General features: G+C 43.2%; 2 protein-coding genes and 1 long non-coding RNA gene across 4 annotated transcripts in view; 1 reads left to right on the forward strand and 2 right to left on the reverse strand.

Annotated features, from left to right (window-relative positions):
* The window catches only part of rmc1 (regulator of MON1-CCZ1), a 21469-nt gene extending 17945 nt beyond the window's left edge, over nucleotides 1–3524 (reverse strand). For both annotated transcript variants that reach the window (XM_084702977.1, XM_084702978.1), the window contains exon 1: nucleotides 3344–3524. In XM_084702977.1, coding sequence (XP_084559103.1) covers nucleotides 3344–3442 — 99 coding nt within the window. In that variant the 5' untranslated portion in view covers nucleotides 3443–3524. The remainder of the gene's footprint in view (nucleotides 1–3343) is intronic.
* LOC146275313 (uncharacterized) lies at nucleotides 1667–15662 on the forward strand. The gene is made up of 4 exons (XR_014766304.1): nucleotides 1667–1839; nucleotides 14089–14191; nucleotides 14404–14499; nucleotides 14590–15662. It is a non-coding gene; the product is annotated as an uncharacterized LOC146275313 (long non-coding RNA).
* riok3 (RIO kinase 3 (yeast)) lies at nucleotides 4054–14069 on the reverse strand. The gene is made up of 13 exons (XM_084702979.1): nucleotides 13716–14069; nucleotides 11601–11716; nucleotides 11358–11500; nucleotides 11162–11269; nucleotides 10933–11042; nucleotides 7382–7525; nucleotides 7163–7290; nucleotides 5798–5980; nucleotides 5543–5702; nucleotides 5383–5463; nucleotides 5201–5290; nucleotides 4972–5079; nucleotides 4054–4900 (listed from the first exon to the last, which is right to left on the reverse strand). The coding sequence occupies exons 1-13, from the start codon at nucleotides 13749–13751 to the stop codon at nucleotides 4790–4792; spliced, it is 1518 nt and encodes a 505-aa protein (XP_084559105.1). The 5' UTR covers nucleotides 13752–14069; the 3' UTR covers nucleotides 4054–4789.
* Nucleotides 15663–16117: the final 455 nt, after the last annotated feature.

Consider the following 16117-nt stretch of genomic DNA (forward strand, 5'->3'; position numbering starts at 1 on the left):
TTTTTCAGTAGTGTGTGTGAGAGCATTTCAGTAGTGTGTGTGAGAGTATATTCTGAATAATGTCCCTCACGGCCCCTCATATATAAATCCACGTATTTCCACACTCGGATCCTGTCACTCTTCCCCATTCCTCTGCTGTTTTCAACTAACCTATTTACTAAAACAGCATAATACAATTCAGTTATGGCTTTTAATTTTGGAGTGTCACCCCAGGATTTCAGTGGCCACTCCTATAAAACATTTCTGGAGTAGCCACCGCTTTTGCCGGTTAATGCCTGCACTGCAGTGGAGAAAACTATATGACAACAATAAGGTTGTCAAATGTCAGCACTCATGGAAAGCCTCCTGTCCAATTAAAGTAGACCTACTTGGTTGGAACTAACTGTAGTGTACACATTTATATGCAAATTATAAACAAACAACAAGAACAATTGTATGTAGACACAGCCGCCCCTCTAACTGCATTCACTCTCATTCCCATAGATATGGTGCTCTCAAGCTAGTATACTATCTTTAAGCACAGAAGTGTAGGCTAATATATGAATCGTCACAAGCAGAACAGTAAGTTTTTAAATTGTGTGTAACAGGTTATGAATGCATTGATGTAGGAAAAAACATTTTGTACATTGATTGATGTAAGGACAACAACTGTATTGTCACTACAAGGCCTTTTGCAAAGTTAAAATTTAAATGTAATGTTTTGGGTCAAGTTAACTTAACATTTTATCAAAACTGAATAAAAGTTACATGAGAAAATAATGTTTTTTTTATAAATAAAAAGGGTAGATTTGCTAAATGATTGCCTCAATGCACTTCATTAAAATTCAGGGGTGTAATTTTTTGGATATAAAAGGTGTAACACAGACAAAGAAAATCAGATTTTCCTGGGAACCCTCTGGTTCCTGCTCCATGCTGTTTTTGGACTTTGAAGAAGTTGAATTTGGACATAGAATATGATCACAACTTTGAAAAAAGTATCCACAACAGTGCCTCTGTCAGTTGTGTGTCTATGTAAACTGGTAGCCCACATGACCTCAACTTTCTTACTATGATTACCTCAATGCACTTCATTAAAACGTACAACAGTCATTTAGGTGGGGGGAGGGAGGGAGGGTTGGGGCGTGGAGTGTTTCTTGCATGGGTGTGATTGTCTTTTTCAACTGATACCTTTTTCAACTGATACCTTGTTTGAACACACACTGGAGCCCCGTCTTGTAATGTTTCTAATATATATTAAAGAAACTTGGGTTCATAAAAGATTTATTAACTAAGTAACAACGAGCAAACTTGGTCAACATGTGCCTCCAGTTTGGTGTGTGTGTCTTCTACTAAAGAACCTGCTGCTAATTCGTCAAGATTGTAGGCCTACAGTAGCCTGGCTGCCAGCCCAATTCAGCCCCGCCCACAAAAAAAAATGTTCGGGAAGTTGGGTCTGGGGTCGCTAGTTTTGGGAAAAAGTATGTCCAAACAGGATCAGTTCGGATCAATCAAATTGTCAGGGCGGGCTTTATACATGATGGACAGATGGTCAACAGTAACGTAATCAACCACGTCACCAAAGAGCCCCTGGGTTCAATTCGTTTTCAACAAACAACATATTACGTTGCTCTGATTGGTTGTAGGTCTATCCAATTGAGCGTAGAGGCATTTGTTTTACGAGTTCGGTTGAAACGCGCGCCGTAGTCACAGTCCAACGGAGAGTTTTCAGACTCATATTCTGACTACAATTATGAGTATGACAACGTCAGGCTAATGTCTTCACGTTATGTCACAAAGTTTCAAGATTTTACAGTTTTACAGCCAATTCTACATCTAAAGTCGAGGAGGGCAGCTTTAGAGGTATGGGAATTTTTCATTTTTGTTTTAACTGGCAATCTGAGTAAGACTAAGTCTCCGTTACACTGTTTTGACGTTAGCCTCAGTTAGACTCGTCGCTCACTGGCAGTGTGCACAATGTTGTATTTTACACCAGAAACGTCAGGGAGGACTGACTTTTGTAGATACGAGCCTGCTAAAGATAGCCAGCATATTGGATTTGTTTTAACCGAGCCTGTTTCATTCGTCATTTGCCTGAGAAAGCGACTTTCGTTAGCCAGTCTAGGTTTTGCCGATCACTTGGTCAGGCTATTTAAAGGTATCAGGGTCAAGTGACTTTAGTGCATTGACGAGTGAAACGTAAATGTACTTGTCCAAAGGACAACTGCCTCAAAAAGTTAATGTCAAACCGTGTCATCCAGTGGACAGAGATTTATGAAAATAAACGAGCTCCAAAAGCTACCAGTTCTATGAGTTTTTGTCTGATGCTACGAGATATTCAGGCCTTACACTTCGGATGCTGCACTATCATAAATGAAGATAACATGTCGCCGGATCCATAGTCAAAAACGAGTTTTGCTGGTGCTACAAAACTAAATGCATATTTTCAAAACTTGACTTGTCCCATAGCCTGGTATTGCAACGTTTAGATTTGTCTCTGCTCTAATGGTTCGTGTGCAAAATTTGAGCGACTGACTGGCGGCTCCAAATCCACCCATAAAAACACACAACAGCCTAGATCAAGGCAAACCCTAACCACAATATATTGTTTCAAGTCTATATTGTCATGAGATGTTATTGTTGATTGGCCCACTTTTGTAGCCTATGTAAAACAAATAATAAAGGCGTAAATATATATCCTAGGCCTACACTTAGAAACAATTCATACAAAATAACCTGACAAAAGTTATTGATTCATTCAAAGTTGCTGTAGCTAGCTACATCCTATAGTAGCCTTCGACAGTTCTGGTTTAGCTCAACAGTCTGCTAAACATGGGCGCCCTTCTCAACCATTCAAGTGCTAGCGCCGTCCATGCTAATCAGGAACGGCACTCTGAACAGCATCGCCGTCCATGCTACTATGCTCCCTCTAGAAACGGACGTCACCGCTACAGCTTCGCCGTAGCTTTCGCCGTCCATGCTCTATGCTCCCTCTATCGCTGGACGTCCCTGCTAATCCATCGCCGTCCATGATCTATACTCCCTCTATCGCTGGATGTCCCTGCTAATCAGGAACGGGACTATGTATGAACAGTATCGCCGTCCATGATCTATGCTCCCCCTAGCGATGGACCTCCCTACTCGGGACGGCACTATGAACAGCACGGACGCCGTCCGTCCATCCATGCAAAGATCAGCAGCCATCCCCGTCAGTCTATGGACGGCCATATGGACGGCCATGATGCTCTCAGGGATTTAGCTCCTACTGCGCTTCGCATCAGATAGCAGGCGTGTCGCAGGCCTCAGAGTCAGAGCTCCATAGCAGGATAACTTCAGCTGACAGTAGGAATGGAAAACCGCTTGTTACCTGTTTATTAGCTTCGTCGAAGAACACATTATTGACGCTGGAGGCATTCTCAAATTGGACCGGGTTCTCACATAGTTCTAAGTAATGTCCCTCGCTCATAGTGCAGGGTGGATACGGCTGGAGGATTGAAGATTTCTAGATTTTGGAAAACAATTTCTGTACAGGCTACTTCCGGAACACAATCACGTGACAGTAGGCTTAAAAACCAGGGTTGCCAGGTTTGTTCCTCCACCCTACAGCGTAAGGATTCGTTTTCGTGAATTTCGATTCGTGAAGACTGCGTTCATTTAGTTCATGGATGGGACAAAAAAAAAATCTGCCGATAAATTATCTTATGTGTTGATGTGACGTTTGTAAAACGAATGTTCAGGCATGTAATTTACAATGCCCACACTGGCTGCATGAGACAGTTACACTGAGACAATAACACCTTAAAAATACTGTCCTGTATCTTTATCTAAGTCAGTGGTTCTCAATCCTGGTCCTCGGGACCCCCTGCCCTGCATGTTTAAAACGTTTCCCTCCTCAAACACACCTGATTCAAATTAATGGGTTGTTATCAGGCCCATGTATTTGAATCAGGGGTGTTGGAGCAGGGAAATATCTAAAACATGCAGGGCAGGGGGTCCCGAGGACCAGGATTGAGAACCACTGATCTAAGTGTTAATACATTTTCAAAGTTCAAAAAGGCAGCACTGAAATCCAACAGATTCTGATGCTAAAAGTTTATTTGTGTTTCAAAAAGTCAAGACTGCAAATAAAGTTAAATAAATGACAAGTGTGATAGTAGTGTGAGTCATTCCAAAGAATACAAAACATTTATTTCCACCCAATTGCATTAATCATCATGCTGTTGCAGTTACAATGAGCAGCAAACACCACACCCTCCAATAAGCCCCGCCTCTCATACAGAACCAGTCTCCATGTAGAACACCCTGTCTTCACTAAGAAGCTCAGCACTAGGTAACACTGGGAGCATGTTGGTGTTGTGAGAATGCATCAAACTCACTCCTGTCCCTATCCTCACGCTACCACTGACCTCTAGAAACCGATCTCTGATTGGTACAATCACATCATAAATGCTGGTTTATTTAATCACTCATATGAAAAGCAGTTTAATATTGTCGCCTTCCTAATCCATATTTCAGTCACTCCCCACTAGCGTTCTCCACACAGCCATGAGTGGAGATGGATAAAAGGATGGATGGTGTCTTATAGAGGTGCAGAAGAGAGTTAGGGTCAGGATTCCAAAGAGGAGGATCCCCTCCGTCAGGGATGGTTCAGATCGGATAACCTTTTAACCTCGACCTCCCACTCTCCTCCTGATGTAGCGAGACCCCAGGATTGGCTTGCCGCCAGCTCCTCCAGCCTCTGTTCTCTCCAGTCAGCAGTTCCCCTCAGGGTCCATGAAGCAGCCGCCATCATGGTGAAGAGGGGGAGCGTTCGCTAGTCATCTTCCTGGGTCAGGAGAGGGGGGTCTGCCTCCTCGCTGGGGGAGAAGCTCTTCTTGCCCCTCCTCTGGACGTGGTCCTCGTTCCTCTTCTCCAGAGCCTCAATCTGAGCACAGACAGACAGTGTTTTAGAGACGCACCACGGCTGGCTCACAGCTTCCTGTCTCTCCTACATACCTGGGCAAGGAAGTCAGCCTCATTGTCTCCGGTGATGTTCAACCCGGTCACGGCATTGAACAGCTCATACACATTCATGGCCTCGCAGACCCCACCCTTCTGGAAGAACTGGGGAGCAGAAGCAAAACAAACACACCCTGGGATGACACTAGCAGCTGGACAGCTGGGCTAGCTGAGAATGTGAAGAACTGTGTACTTTGTGATCTCTGTGTGTGTGTGTGTGTCATACCGTAGCCACGTTCCTGCAGTCCCTGAAGAGGAACTCCAGACCATGAGGATGGGTGGGCTCGATGGACTGACTCACGTCTATCAGCCACACCTGAAACACATACACTGCTTCAGTCAGGACAGTAATCACACACACACACACACGTTTAGTGAAGAGTAGTTTCCATCCAGAGCAGAACCTACCTTGCCATCGTGCCACAGCATGTTGTATTCACTGAGGTCAGCATGGACCAGGTTACATTGCTGGTACAACTGCTGCATCATCTGGGGACACACAACCAGCATTGTACACAAGACTGTTCAAAGGGAGGCTCGAGTGAGGGTGAGGGGTGAGGCCACTCACATGCAGGACCTGGAGGTAGGCCCTGGCCAGGTCGTCGGGGCCCAGATGGGCCTCTTTCAGCTTAGGGGCAGGGACATGGTCCTTCCCTATAAAGGACATCACCAGGATGTGCTTCTTCAGCACCACCACGTCAGGACACGGGATCTCTGCTTTCTTCATTCTGTGTAGGGCAAGGGAGAAATGAAGAGGAGAAGGATAGAGGAAGAAGAGGATAGAAGAGAGGAGGATAGATGAGGAGGTCTGTCAACCAGTCACCTAGCCAGGTTGTGCATCTCCTTCTCTGCCCAGAGACGGATAATCTTGCGAGGGTTGAGCTTGCTGAAGCGGTCCTTAAAGCGGTAGTCATCCTTGATATACTTGTCTCTGTTCCTGAACTCATTCAGTGTCGTCTTAAACACTTTCAACACACACTCTGATGGGACGGGGCTGTCTTCCAGACTGTGGGAGATAGAGAGAAACAGATTTTCAATATGAGGATCAAAAATAGTTGTTGTAATGTAACTGATAGATAGCTGGCAGTTTTGACTGCCCAATAAAGCAATTATTTTTAAGTCAAAGTAGGGCTGGGCGATATGGGTAGAAAATGATCGATATTTATATTTCCATTCAATAACGATAATTAAGACGATAGACCACAGATCCGTAGTGGTAGCAAAATAAGTGTCTTCTTCAACTTTTTCCCTACACTCAGTATAAAGTTTTGGCAGTGCGGTGTGAGAGAAATGTTTCGGCCAGGGAGGACGTACCTGGGGTCAAGTAATTTAAGCTTTTTAAAACCTTGCTTTTTATCAATACCTTGGCGCAAACAAGTGATTTTGCTTCAGGTGGTAAAAGGTTTCTTATATACTAGTATTATAATTTGACCAATACGCTGTTCTTATTGGTCCAGAGACGTTCTAAGAAGTCTGCAAAACCGTTTGCGGATCTCTCCAGAGGTCCACAAACGATTTGCGGACCTAGCTAGCGTTTGCCTCGGAGATGTTGACAACATGGCGTCTGTTCCAGATTTGTTGTTTTTTTTCCCACGTATTGTTGTACTACATAAAAAAACTAATTGACCTCGACCTACGGTCTCGGTTAACAAACGTTATAACAAATCTCTGCTTACAAAGGCGTTTGTTGACCTGTCGAGAAGTCCACATTTGCAGTTTGTCGTATTACTAGACTTGGTAGCCACCTGTTTGTTTACTACACAATTTGCACCAAACATTGCTCTGCTCTTTGGTGGATTTAAAAAAGCCAAACCACTTTCAAATAACTAAAGAAGATGAACCATTTTTATCAATAATTTCTTAATTGGAAGTTTCTCCCTCGCCATGGCTATCGCTGGCACTGTTTTTGGCAATAAGACTCATTTTCTGCGGTTAACATTTGCTACTCCATTCTAGGTGCTCAGTGTATTTTAGTGAGCGTAGGCTACCATTTCTCCACAACTTCCTGCTGCATCACAGAAATTAAATGGACTGCTGTTCTTAATAATTATTTACCGACATTCAAAATGAATTAATGTTACGATATAATCTTTATTGAGGGAAATCATTACTTCTATATATTTTTTTAATCGATTTATCGCCCAGCCCTAAGTCAAAGTCCCTCTCCATCCGTCCCTCCCTCTCTAACCTCCCTCCATCAGCGTGGAACACCACAGACTCCTTTCCAGTGCTGATGCAGCCATTGATGTTCTCCAGCAGGCCAGCGTTCACCATCTTGTACATCAGCAGACGAGTCCTGGGGTCCACCGCTTGCTCCTGAGAGGGGGGGGGGGCGCATTCCAGAGCCTCAGCACACTGGGTGTGCATGTGTGTTTATATGTATGTGTGTACATGTATGTGTACTTACGGCAGTGGAGTGCTCCTTCTTCTCGTGCAGGCGTGCACTGCGTCTCTGCTCGCTGTAGCAGTGCTGCTTCAGGGCATTGTACACCTGGTTGGACAGCTTCAGATCCATGCCCAGACCATCCCCCACATGAACCTCTGGAGCAAACTGAAACACAAACACACACACAGGGCAGGAAGAACATTATAAATGAACACACACAAGGCAGAAGGAACATTAGAGATGACCAGGAGGAACATCCAAGACAGTGACAGAGTAATGCAATGTTGCCACAGCTAAACTTCTGCCACCACGGTATCAGAAATAGGCCTGTACAAAAGGCCGTCTATCAGCAGTGATTTTTAGAGTGCATGTCAGAGAATAGCACGGATGCGCGCTTCACACAGGGAGCAGCACTGCATCCTTGAGAACGTATGACTTATGTTGTCAGTTCATGTAAGCCTCTTATTGTAATTATTCTACAGTTCTTGCCAATTTAAATTAAATTAACTTGTGATTTTTGTCATTTGTATTCTTCACCTGCTAGCTCATGCACATGGCTATTGATTCGATAGCGATTGCTGAACGCCCTTGCTCACGTTTGTATTCTAGGTGCATTATTATGCTGAAGTAGTTAGACTGCATTAAGATAATGTAATTAATAGTGGCTTTGTTGTTATTATTTGCTATAGAATGCTTGGCCTATATGTCGAGATAAAATTAAGCAGACAGTGTACACGTGCTTTCGAGTGGCCTACCTTAATCGATAGGTTAGGCTACTGACCATTTTCAATAAGTTGTAACGTCAATTATTAATTAGCAGCAATTATGCCATTTAGAACATACTTTATGAGTGGAAGGGGTGTCTTTAAGTAGCCTAACCTTATTGCTTTAAGGGAAATAGGACGAAAATGTGCAATATTAAATGAGCTATTAGTCAGTAGACTATTACATTAAACTGCTCCTAGGGATTCTACAATCTGATCGGCGCCAATCCATATCAGCCAATATTCCCATTATCGGTTTTGATCAGCGTTCTCAAAACGGCCAATCAAACATGGCCAATCAGATGACATAAAATCTGCAAGAACTACTATCAGAGACATTTCAATAAAACGTTAGAGATAGGCATTTCAGGCCGCCAATGGTAAAAAAAAACTAAACTTGTGATTGGCCATCTCCCCATGTTATTACATTTCATTGGCCCCCATCTTCGGTGGTGGGTAGTTGAAACCACTAAGACAAAATGGCTTTGCCGGTCTGGCAATATTACAAGGTGTCGGAGAAAGATAACAAATTTGCAGTTTGCAACGTCTGCTCAAAAGTAGTTCCCCGTGGAGGAACACATCAAAGGGGTTTCAACACCACGAACGTCATACGACATTTGAAGGCATGTCACATCAAGGAATTTGAGGAGTTTCCGAAGTTGTCCAGCGCTAAGGCAGAGAAAAACAACGAGCGTGCAACCACTTCCCAAACGCCACTCACTCAGCTGACCGTAACAGAGACATTGAAACAACAGCAACGACAACAAGAGACAAAAGGAATTAAATACAAAGGTAAGGGAATTAATTTCCCTTGATCAGCAGCCGCTGTCTGTTGTGGAAGGTGCCGGGTTTAAACGCCTCGTATCCTTGGATCCACACTATACGCTGCCGGGCCGAAAATACCTAACTGATGTTTGTCTGCCGGAATTATACCAAAATGTCTACAATGTCTACACAGAGAGCCTTATGAAGGACTACATCAGGGCAGTTCGCTTCACGAGTGACATTTGGAGTTCGAGTGTCTGTCATATGTCTATGATGAGCCTAACAGCGCAGTTTATTAATGAAAACTTTGAGCTGACCAAAGTGGTGCTTCACTCACAAGAGTTTCCCGGATTGCACACCGCAGAGGCTCTTGCTGCAGCTGTCACAGACATGTTCCGAGCATGGGGAATCCCACAGGAAAAGATGCACGTTATTCTGCGGGATAACGCCAGGAACAAATTTTAGATGAGAAGAGGAACAGGTTGACTCCTAAAAAAGCTGAGATGCTTATATTTATCAAGGCAAATGAGTGAGTGCGTCCGTGAAGTGAGAGAGTGAGTAAAATATGTAAGAGTGAGTGAGTGAGACTCTATACAGATATACATGTTGAGTTTTTTGGTTTAATTGCTGACTTCCTGTGCACCTTTAATCTTTAATCTGTCTTATCTCCTCCTAAATGCAGACAAATCGACTTTGAAAATGACTGACTTCAAACATATTGTATATTTGGCTATAGCCTGTTTATGTTGTATTTAAGTTGGTATTATTATTTTATATGTATATATGTAGTTGTTGCAACAGCGTGTGAAAATCTACGAGGTTTGCTAGGCCAAAGAGAACATTAATCACACAATAAAACTGACACCGTTAATTTGGGTTTGAGTTAACGTAGTTAATAATGCGTTAAACTGACAGTACTAGGGCTCGAAATTGGAACCCGCCAAGTGCCAGGCGTGTAGATTTTTGGGCTGGCGACTAAATTGTGTCCGATGCTCCCCCATTTTGCGAGTGAAATTGCGGAGTACAGCTCCCGACTTCCGTGCCCGTCATGGGAAAAAAAAAGCTTGCAACGCCAACACAAACAGTTGTGCACGCATCTAGGTGGCAGAAAACCGGGAAGATAGCGTTTATAACAGGTAGAGAATGACACGGATAATAAAAATAGTAAGATTACAAAAGACAAAAAAGGGTCGAGGATGACAGAAATTAAGAGAGAAAGCAATTCCCCATTGATCTGTCACATCAGCATTTTGATTTGGGTCACGAAAGTCTTGAAATTTGAGTAAGTGCGTTGCAAGATAGACCACATGGTCTTACTAGGCGGCAGCCATGTCTCTTTCTTGATCGCGTCATGTCACAAAGTTCATAATTTTACAGTTCGGTCAATTCTACAGCAAAAGTTTTACACCAAAAAAGTCAAGCAGGGCATTTCAAGAGATATGGGAATTCTGCTTTTAGCCAGCTGGTCCAATGCAAAGACCAAACCTCATGGACAAAGGGACAACCCATCTCACATTGAGCAAGAGGAGTAGTGGGCCCTGGAACCACCTGAATTAATACATTATTTCAAAAAGTAAAATTATTTGATTTTGTTTAATTAATTCTGAGAGTGATTAACAATGATATTAAAATCATAGGTAAAGGTGTTTGTGTCAAACAATTTCAGAGTACGTCTTAAATGGCAGGTTTAATTTTGACCGGTAAAAAATATTATTGGCTGGTAATTTTTTTCATCTACCAGAAACCAAAAAGTTAATTTTGAACCCTGCAGCACTACTTTAGATACAATACCAATGTTGTTAAGAATAATTAATTTCATAAATAATGCAACACAATGAATAGAATGACACCGTGATTGGTATTATCGGATCGGTAAATACTGATTTCAGTGATCGGCACCAAAAAACCTGATTGGAGCATCTCTGCCTGCTCCGAAATATAGTGAACTTCGTTTCGGCTGAGGGGGGTGGGTTGTTGTTCGGACAGACCTGCTCCCACTGCAATAAAACAAATCCTAAAAGAAAAACTGTAATGGAGGCTCACATTGTCCATGCGAGATGTGTTCTTCCTGCCACACAGCACCTCATCATGCTTGGTAGTGATGTTCTTCCCCTTCCCACTGAAGCCCTTCTTTGGAGCGCTCTGGGGCTTGTCTGGGAGAGAAGTAACACCTTAGTGTGTGTATGATGGTGTGTGTGTGACAGCCAGACAGACAGCCACAGAGACAAGAGACGCGAGAGAGAGAAATAGAGAGAGAGAGACAGCAGTTCACCAGCTTTGTAGGGGTCGTGGCGGGTGTCCTGCCAGTCCACCTCATCTTCTGAGCTGTCACTGTCTTCGTAGGGATGCACCTTACGGTAGTTCTCAAATGAAATGGACACTGTACCCACACACACAAACACACAGAGGATCACACAGAGTCGCAGGGTTAACCCAGTCCATCCCAACAAGCTAAGCTCCCCACTCACCCTTGCTGTCCCCGTTGAACTTCTTCTCTTCTATGCGAAGTTGGGTGTCAAACTCCCTGTCAAACTGCATCTGCAGCATTTGAGCAAGCATCAGGTCACTGTCTGTGTCCAGGTGGTCGGCTGGGAGCAGGACGTCACCGGCCCTGGGGAGGGGAAGTGCCTAGGTAAGACCACTGAGGACATATCCAACCTGGTTCATGGACAGGAACTTTAAGTGTGCGTATTTGCAATGGGATCACTTACTCAGGGAACCCTGAAAAGCCACTGTTCTCATCTTCTAGTTGCTTAGCCAGCTGCTCACTCATAACATCAGTCAATGAGCATGCAGAAACCACGGACGGGGCAGGTCCCCATGGGCTCTTGGGACCAATCACATCACACCATTAAGATTCATGACAATGACATCCACAATATAGGTTAATGGGAGTAAATAATAACTACTTACTAACGAGAGTGATGTCATGCCGGGAAATATCAAACTGAAGCAGGAACGTATTGACCGAGCGATAGCGAGGTCGATACGGCAAAGCCGAGGTTAGTAAGTAGTTTATTATATGGCATTTTTAGCTTCTTTTCATTTTTTTTTTACGAAAAAGAAATGGTACCTTTAGGCTAATTGTGGCTAGCTCTCAAGTCTTCTCACTGTGTGTTTCATGTGTTGCCTAGCAACTCATTACTTTTGATAGAAAGCGGACAACATGGTTCAACTAAAATGGCTTTAATTTCAACACAAAATATCGACACAAGTGATTCAAAGAGTCTAAAACCAGAGAAGGTCTAATATAGAGAGAACTGCCACTCTCAGGAAACTTCCGGGTTCTGAACTGGTTGAAGTTCCACGTGAGGGCGCTAATGAGCGAGTGCAGAATGAATGGAGGTCTATGGAGCGGTACCCCTCAAAATCCACTTTTCTTAGGATATAATTTTTTGTCTAGTAATTTGAATTCTGAATTCGAAAGGGGAGGCAAAAAAAATACACTGCTGGCTGTTAGATTGTTTTAAAGTCGCCTTCCTGTTCTAAAAAGCTTTTGAAAATGTAATTGACGTCATATACATTGTACGACCAGACCTACTGCTTTACGGCAAGCTCTGGTCACTTACTTTTTTCTCTCAGGTTATCGACAACACAGCTGACAGGTTAGGCTCTCCTTGTCAATACACATGCTAGAAAGAGTTTTGGCTTGCTAATGTTGTTGCTAATGCTCTGACATTCTGATTCCGCTTCGAATGCCATCAAGCGGGAGCTCTGGTCGTATCAGTATCAGTCCTTCACTAACCAATCAGCATTCATTAGCAGAATGCTAGCGTGTCATGGGCAACAACGACTCACCCTGTAAGAAATCAAAAGGACAAAAGTACTCGTTCATTCAACTTTCGACGTATAATCCATGTTGAACATGATTTCTCAACGACAATCAGGCGAAAGAGACAAATTTAGCCGTTTAGCTCCATAGACTCCCATTCAACATGCACTCGCTCGCGATCACCCCCAGTGGAACTCTGGTGGAACTGCAGCCAAATTCGGTACAATGGGGCTTAATAGGGAGTGGCAAGGCTCTCCTTAAACAGGCTCTGGTAAAACTCAGCTGCTGACTCGTCGATATCGCTCATTTTGAAGCTGACGTCAGAGGGCAATACGGATCCGTATTGACCGGCGAGGAGGGCAATACGCGGCTGGCATGACTACCCATCAGCCATCGTACCGTCGTTGCCATATAATAATGAGTAATATTCGTTGATAAGCATGTTAAGAAGAAGGCATCGACCATGTACCAGATTTTTATAACTTAACCAACCCTACCCTAAACTACTTAATCTTACATGTAATGACTGGGTGGTACTGGACATACACATATGTCTATGCTACTGGACTCCAGTGCCCAGTGACGCCACGGAGACGACCTTATGTTCCGCCTCAGACAAGCCCAGACATGTTTCCAATAAACAGGCGAGACGATATAGCGTCAAATGCCCTCAAGCCGTAGTAGGCCATCTGGTCCACTGCGCTTGTATTGATGTATACGGACACTAGCAAGTTGGTAGCTAACGTGAATACAGTAGCTAGCTAATTTACTAACGGTGTGGGACTTGTTAGGTACACCGTACACTGTTGAAAATAATGTGTGTCCTCAGATCTGGCTTGCTAACCAGCTAGCTAGCTAAATGTAATCTAGCATGCTATGGCCAACTAGCCAGCCGACGATAGCTGTGTCCCAAAAAAGCTAAGCCTTTTATGGCTTCTGACCAATGAGTGTCTGTTTCACACACAACCTTCCAGGTTTTTATAGCTACTGTAGTAGCCAACTTAGTCTAGAATATACTGTATCGTACGACATGAAAACAAACAGCTCTACTCACCTTTGGTCCTTGTGCAGTTACGCTTGTCTGATCCATGATTCAATGTTCACGTATTGCTATCTTCCACGTATTGTAATTAATATTATAAGCGAGAAAACAATCAATGTTTGCTTGCTAGCGAATTTAGCAAAGTTGCACGGTAATGCCTAGTCCAACAGTAACAGTTTTCTACGGAGGTTTTGGCTATGAGGCACCAATAGCAAACTGTTGATGTCGTTTTAATAGAGATATTAGTAGAGAATGTATTAGCTCTAATGTGGTTACCGTTTGTACAGAACAGGACGTCTTATCAAGGTAGCGTAAGAAAATTCGACGGCCCGTCGTCTTCAAGTGAAATAGGAAATGACAGTTGCTTCTTTCGTCTTTTTGGAAGGTTGCAACCAACGTTTATGAGGTGCATCACCGCCACCTACTGTTGGGGGATGTGAAGCCGGTGGCCTACACTTTCCCAAAATAATCGAGCAGCCCCTCATTGTGTAAGTATCAGAATACTAGCTAGATATACTGTATATAACTATGTATTGGCTACATATACACAAACCTATATGTCATCATTTACTGTATGTGAAGTATCACATTCCATGATGTGTTACAACTTTGTCAACTGTTCTAAGACACATCTCTGGACCAACTTGTCAAATGAGAGGATAAACAACTTTTCCTTCAAACATGTTTTGTATCATTCCAGGAGGAACTCCAGCCTGCTCTGAAGTCCTTACAGGCGAAGCTGGAGGTCTTTAATACAGTTAAACAAACCTGTGATCAAACGGCAGAACACATTAAGGTAAATATGTTGGGTGATGATAATATATTACTGTTTAGACATTGAAAACTCTGGTCACCTCAACCCCTTTATGAACTTTCATGTCTCCAGACAGACCCAACACACAGAGGCAGATTAAGGAGGAGATTTGAAGCTTTGCCAGTTTCTACAAGTGGAAGAGGAGGCCAGAATATCTACACTGAGGAAGGAAGAGGAGCAGAAGAGTCAGATGATGGAGAAGATTGAGGGGCTGAACAGACAGATATCAACACTTTCAGACACAATCAGAGCCATAGAGGAGGAGCTGAGAACTAAAAACATCTAATTCCTGCAGGTCAGGACTGATCTCTCTAAATTCATATGGAATGGCTGGCTGGGTGCTGGGTGTGTTTATGAGTGCATGATCTCAGGAGTACTGATTGACGTGGCCAAACACCTGGGCAACCTGACCTTCAGAGTCTGGGAGAAGCTGCAGGATATTGTCACATACAGCAAGTATTAGATCATGTAGTAATACTCAATATAATATTTACAGTATTCTGCATTACTAATCATGATCTGTCTTATCATGATCATATCTGTCCATTCTTGACACTACAGATTACATACTGTACATGACCATTATTACGTTATCAAATGAACTGCTCTACTAAATCTCACACCAATATCAACTAAATACACCAATATATGTTAAATTCAACATGATACATACATGTAGAAAACCCCTGACATCCACATATATGATATGTTATCATTACTGGGTTTGTCATGTTATCAACTCCTGCTGGGTGAGGGTCTAAACATAACACACTGCATCAGCAGAAACCTGATCTCTCTTCTCAGCTCTTGTGACTCTGAACCTAAACACTGCCAATCCAACCCTCATCCTGTCTGAGGATTTGACCAGTGTGAGACTCAGTCTGGAGCGACAGCAGCTTCCTGACGACCCAGAGAGTCCTGAGCTCTGAGGGATTTAACTCAGGGCCACAGCTGGGATGTTTTTTTAACTTTATTTATTAGTTTACTAGTTTACTTAGGAATGGTTTGCTAGACCCATGTTAGTTTCCTCAAGGATCACAATGACTCTTGCTTAGAGACTTGTTGCTCTTGTTGGTTAGTGGTAACTGATTTAAATTGTTGTACTCACTGTAAAATATTTTTAACTGTTGCTGGCTTTTTTACAGGTACACTTGCACTTATAGTGATTTGTGTTGTTTAATTGTAACTTGTTTAATTACATGCTCTTATGGTTCTTCCCTTTGGCACTTGTTTTGGTTGTTCACAACATGTGCTTCATGTTTTGGCTACCCGCAATGTTTTTGCGGCTATTGTGTTGTTATTATCAGTGACCTATGCACGTTGTAATCTGCACATTGTGAGTTACACAATCATGCAGCAGATACAATGTATACTAATACATTGCATCAACATTTCACAGATTCGTGACCACATTACACACAACAGCACATCAGGTAACAACACAAAACCCAAACACCCAGCCGCTCGCACCCGCTCACCTATACCCGCCCCAATAGTGAGGGGCCCGGGTCCTACATGTTTAGCTGCCATACCCAGACCCCGCCCCGTGGGGTGAACCTTTGAAGCCAATTGCAAACACCCAGGCATCTAGCACAGACAA

Source organism: Hypomesus nipponensis, chromosome 8, assembly GCF_054491055.1.
Source record: "Hypomesus nipponensis isolate SF chromosome 8, ASM5449105v1, whole genome shotgun sequence".
Lineage (NCBI taxonomy): Eukaryota > Metazoa > Chordata > Actinopteri > Osmeriformes > Osmeridae > Hypomesus > Hypomesus nipponensis.

Bases quoted from the DNA above. Each gene is read 5' to 3' on its own strand.
- riok3 (XM_084702979.1), bottom strand. From the start codon at position 13,751: ATGGATCAGACAAGCGTAACTGCACAAGGACCAAAG. The intron at 7,526-10,932 runs GTGAGCCTCCAT...TTTGTGTTTCAG, and splicing joins ACACATCTCGCATGGACAAT to TTTGCTCCAGAGGTTCATGT. The intron at 5,464-5,542 runs GTGAGTGGCCTC...GTGTGTCCCCAG, and splicing joins CCTACCTCCAGGTCCTGCAT to ATGATGCAGCAGTTGTACCA.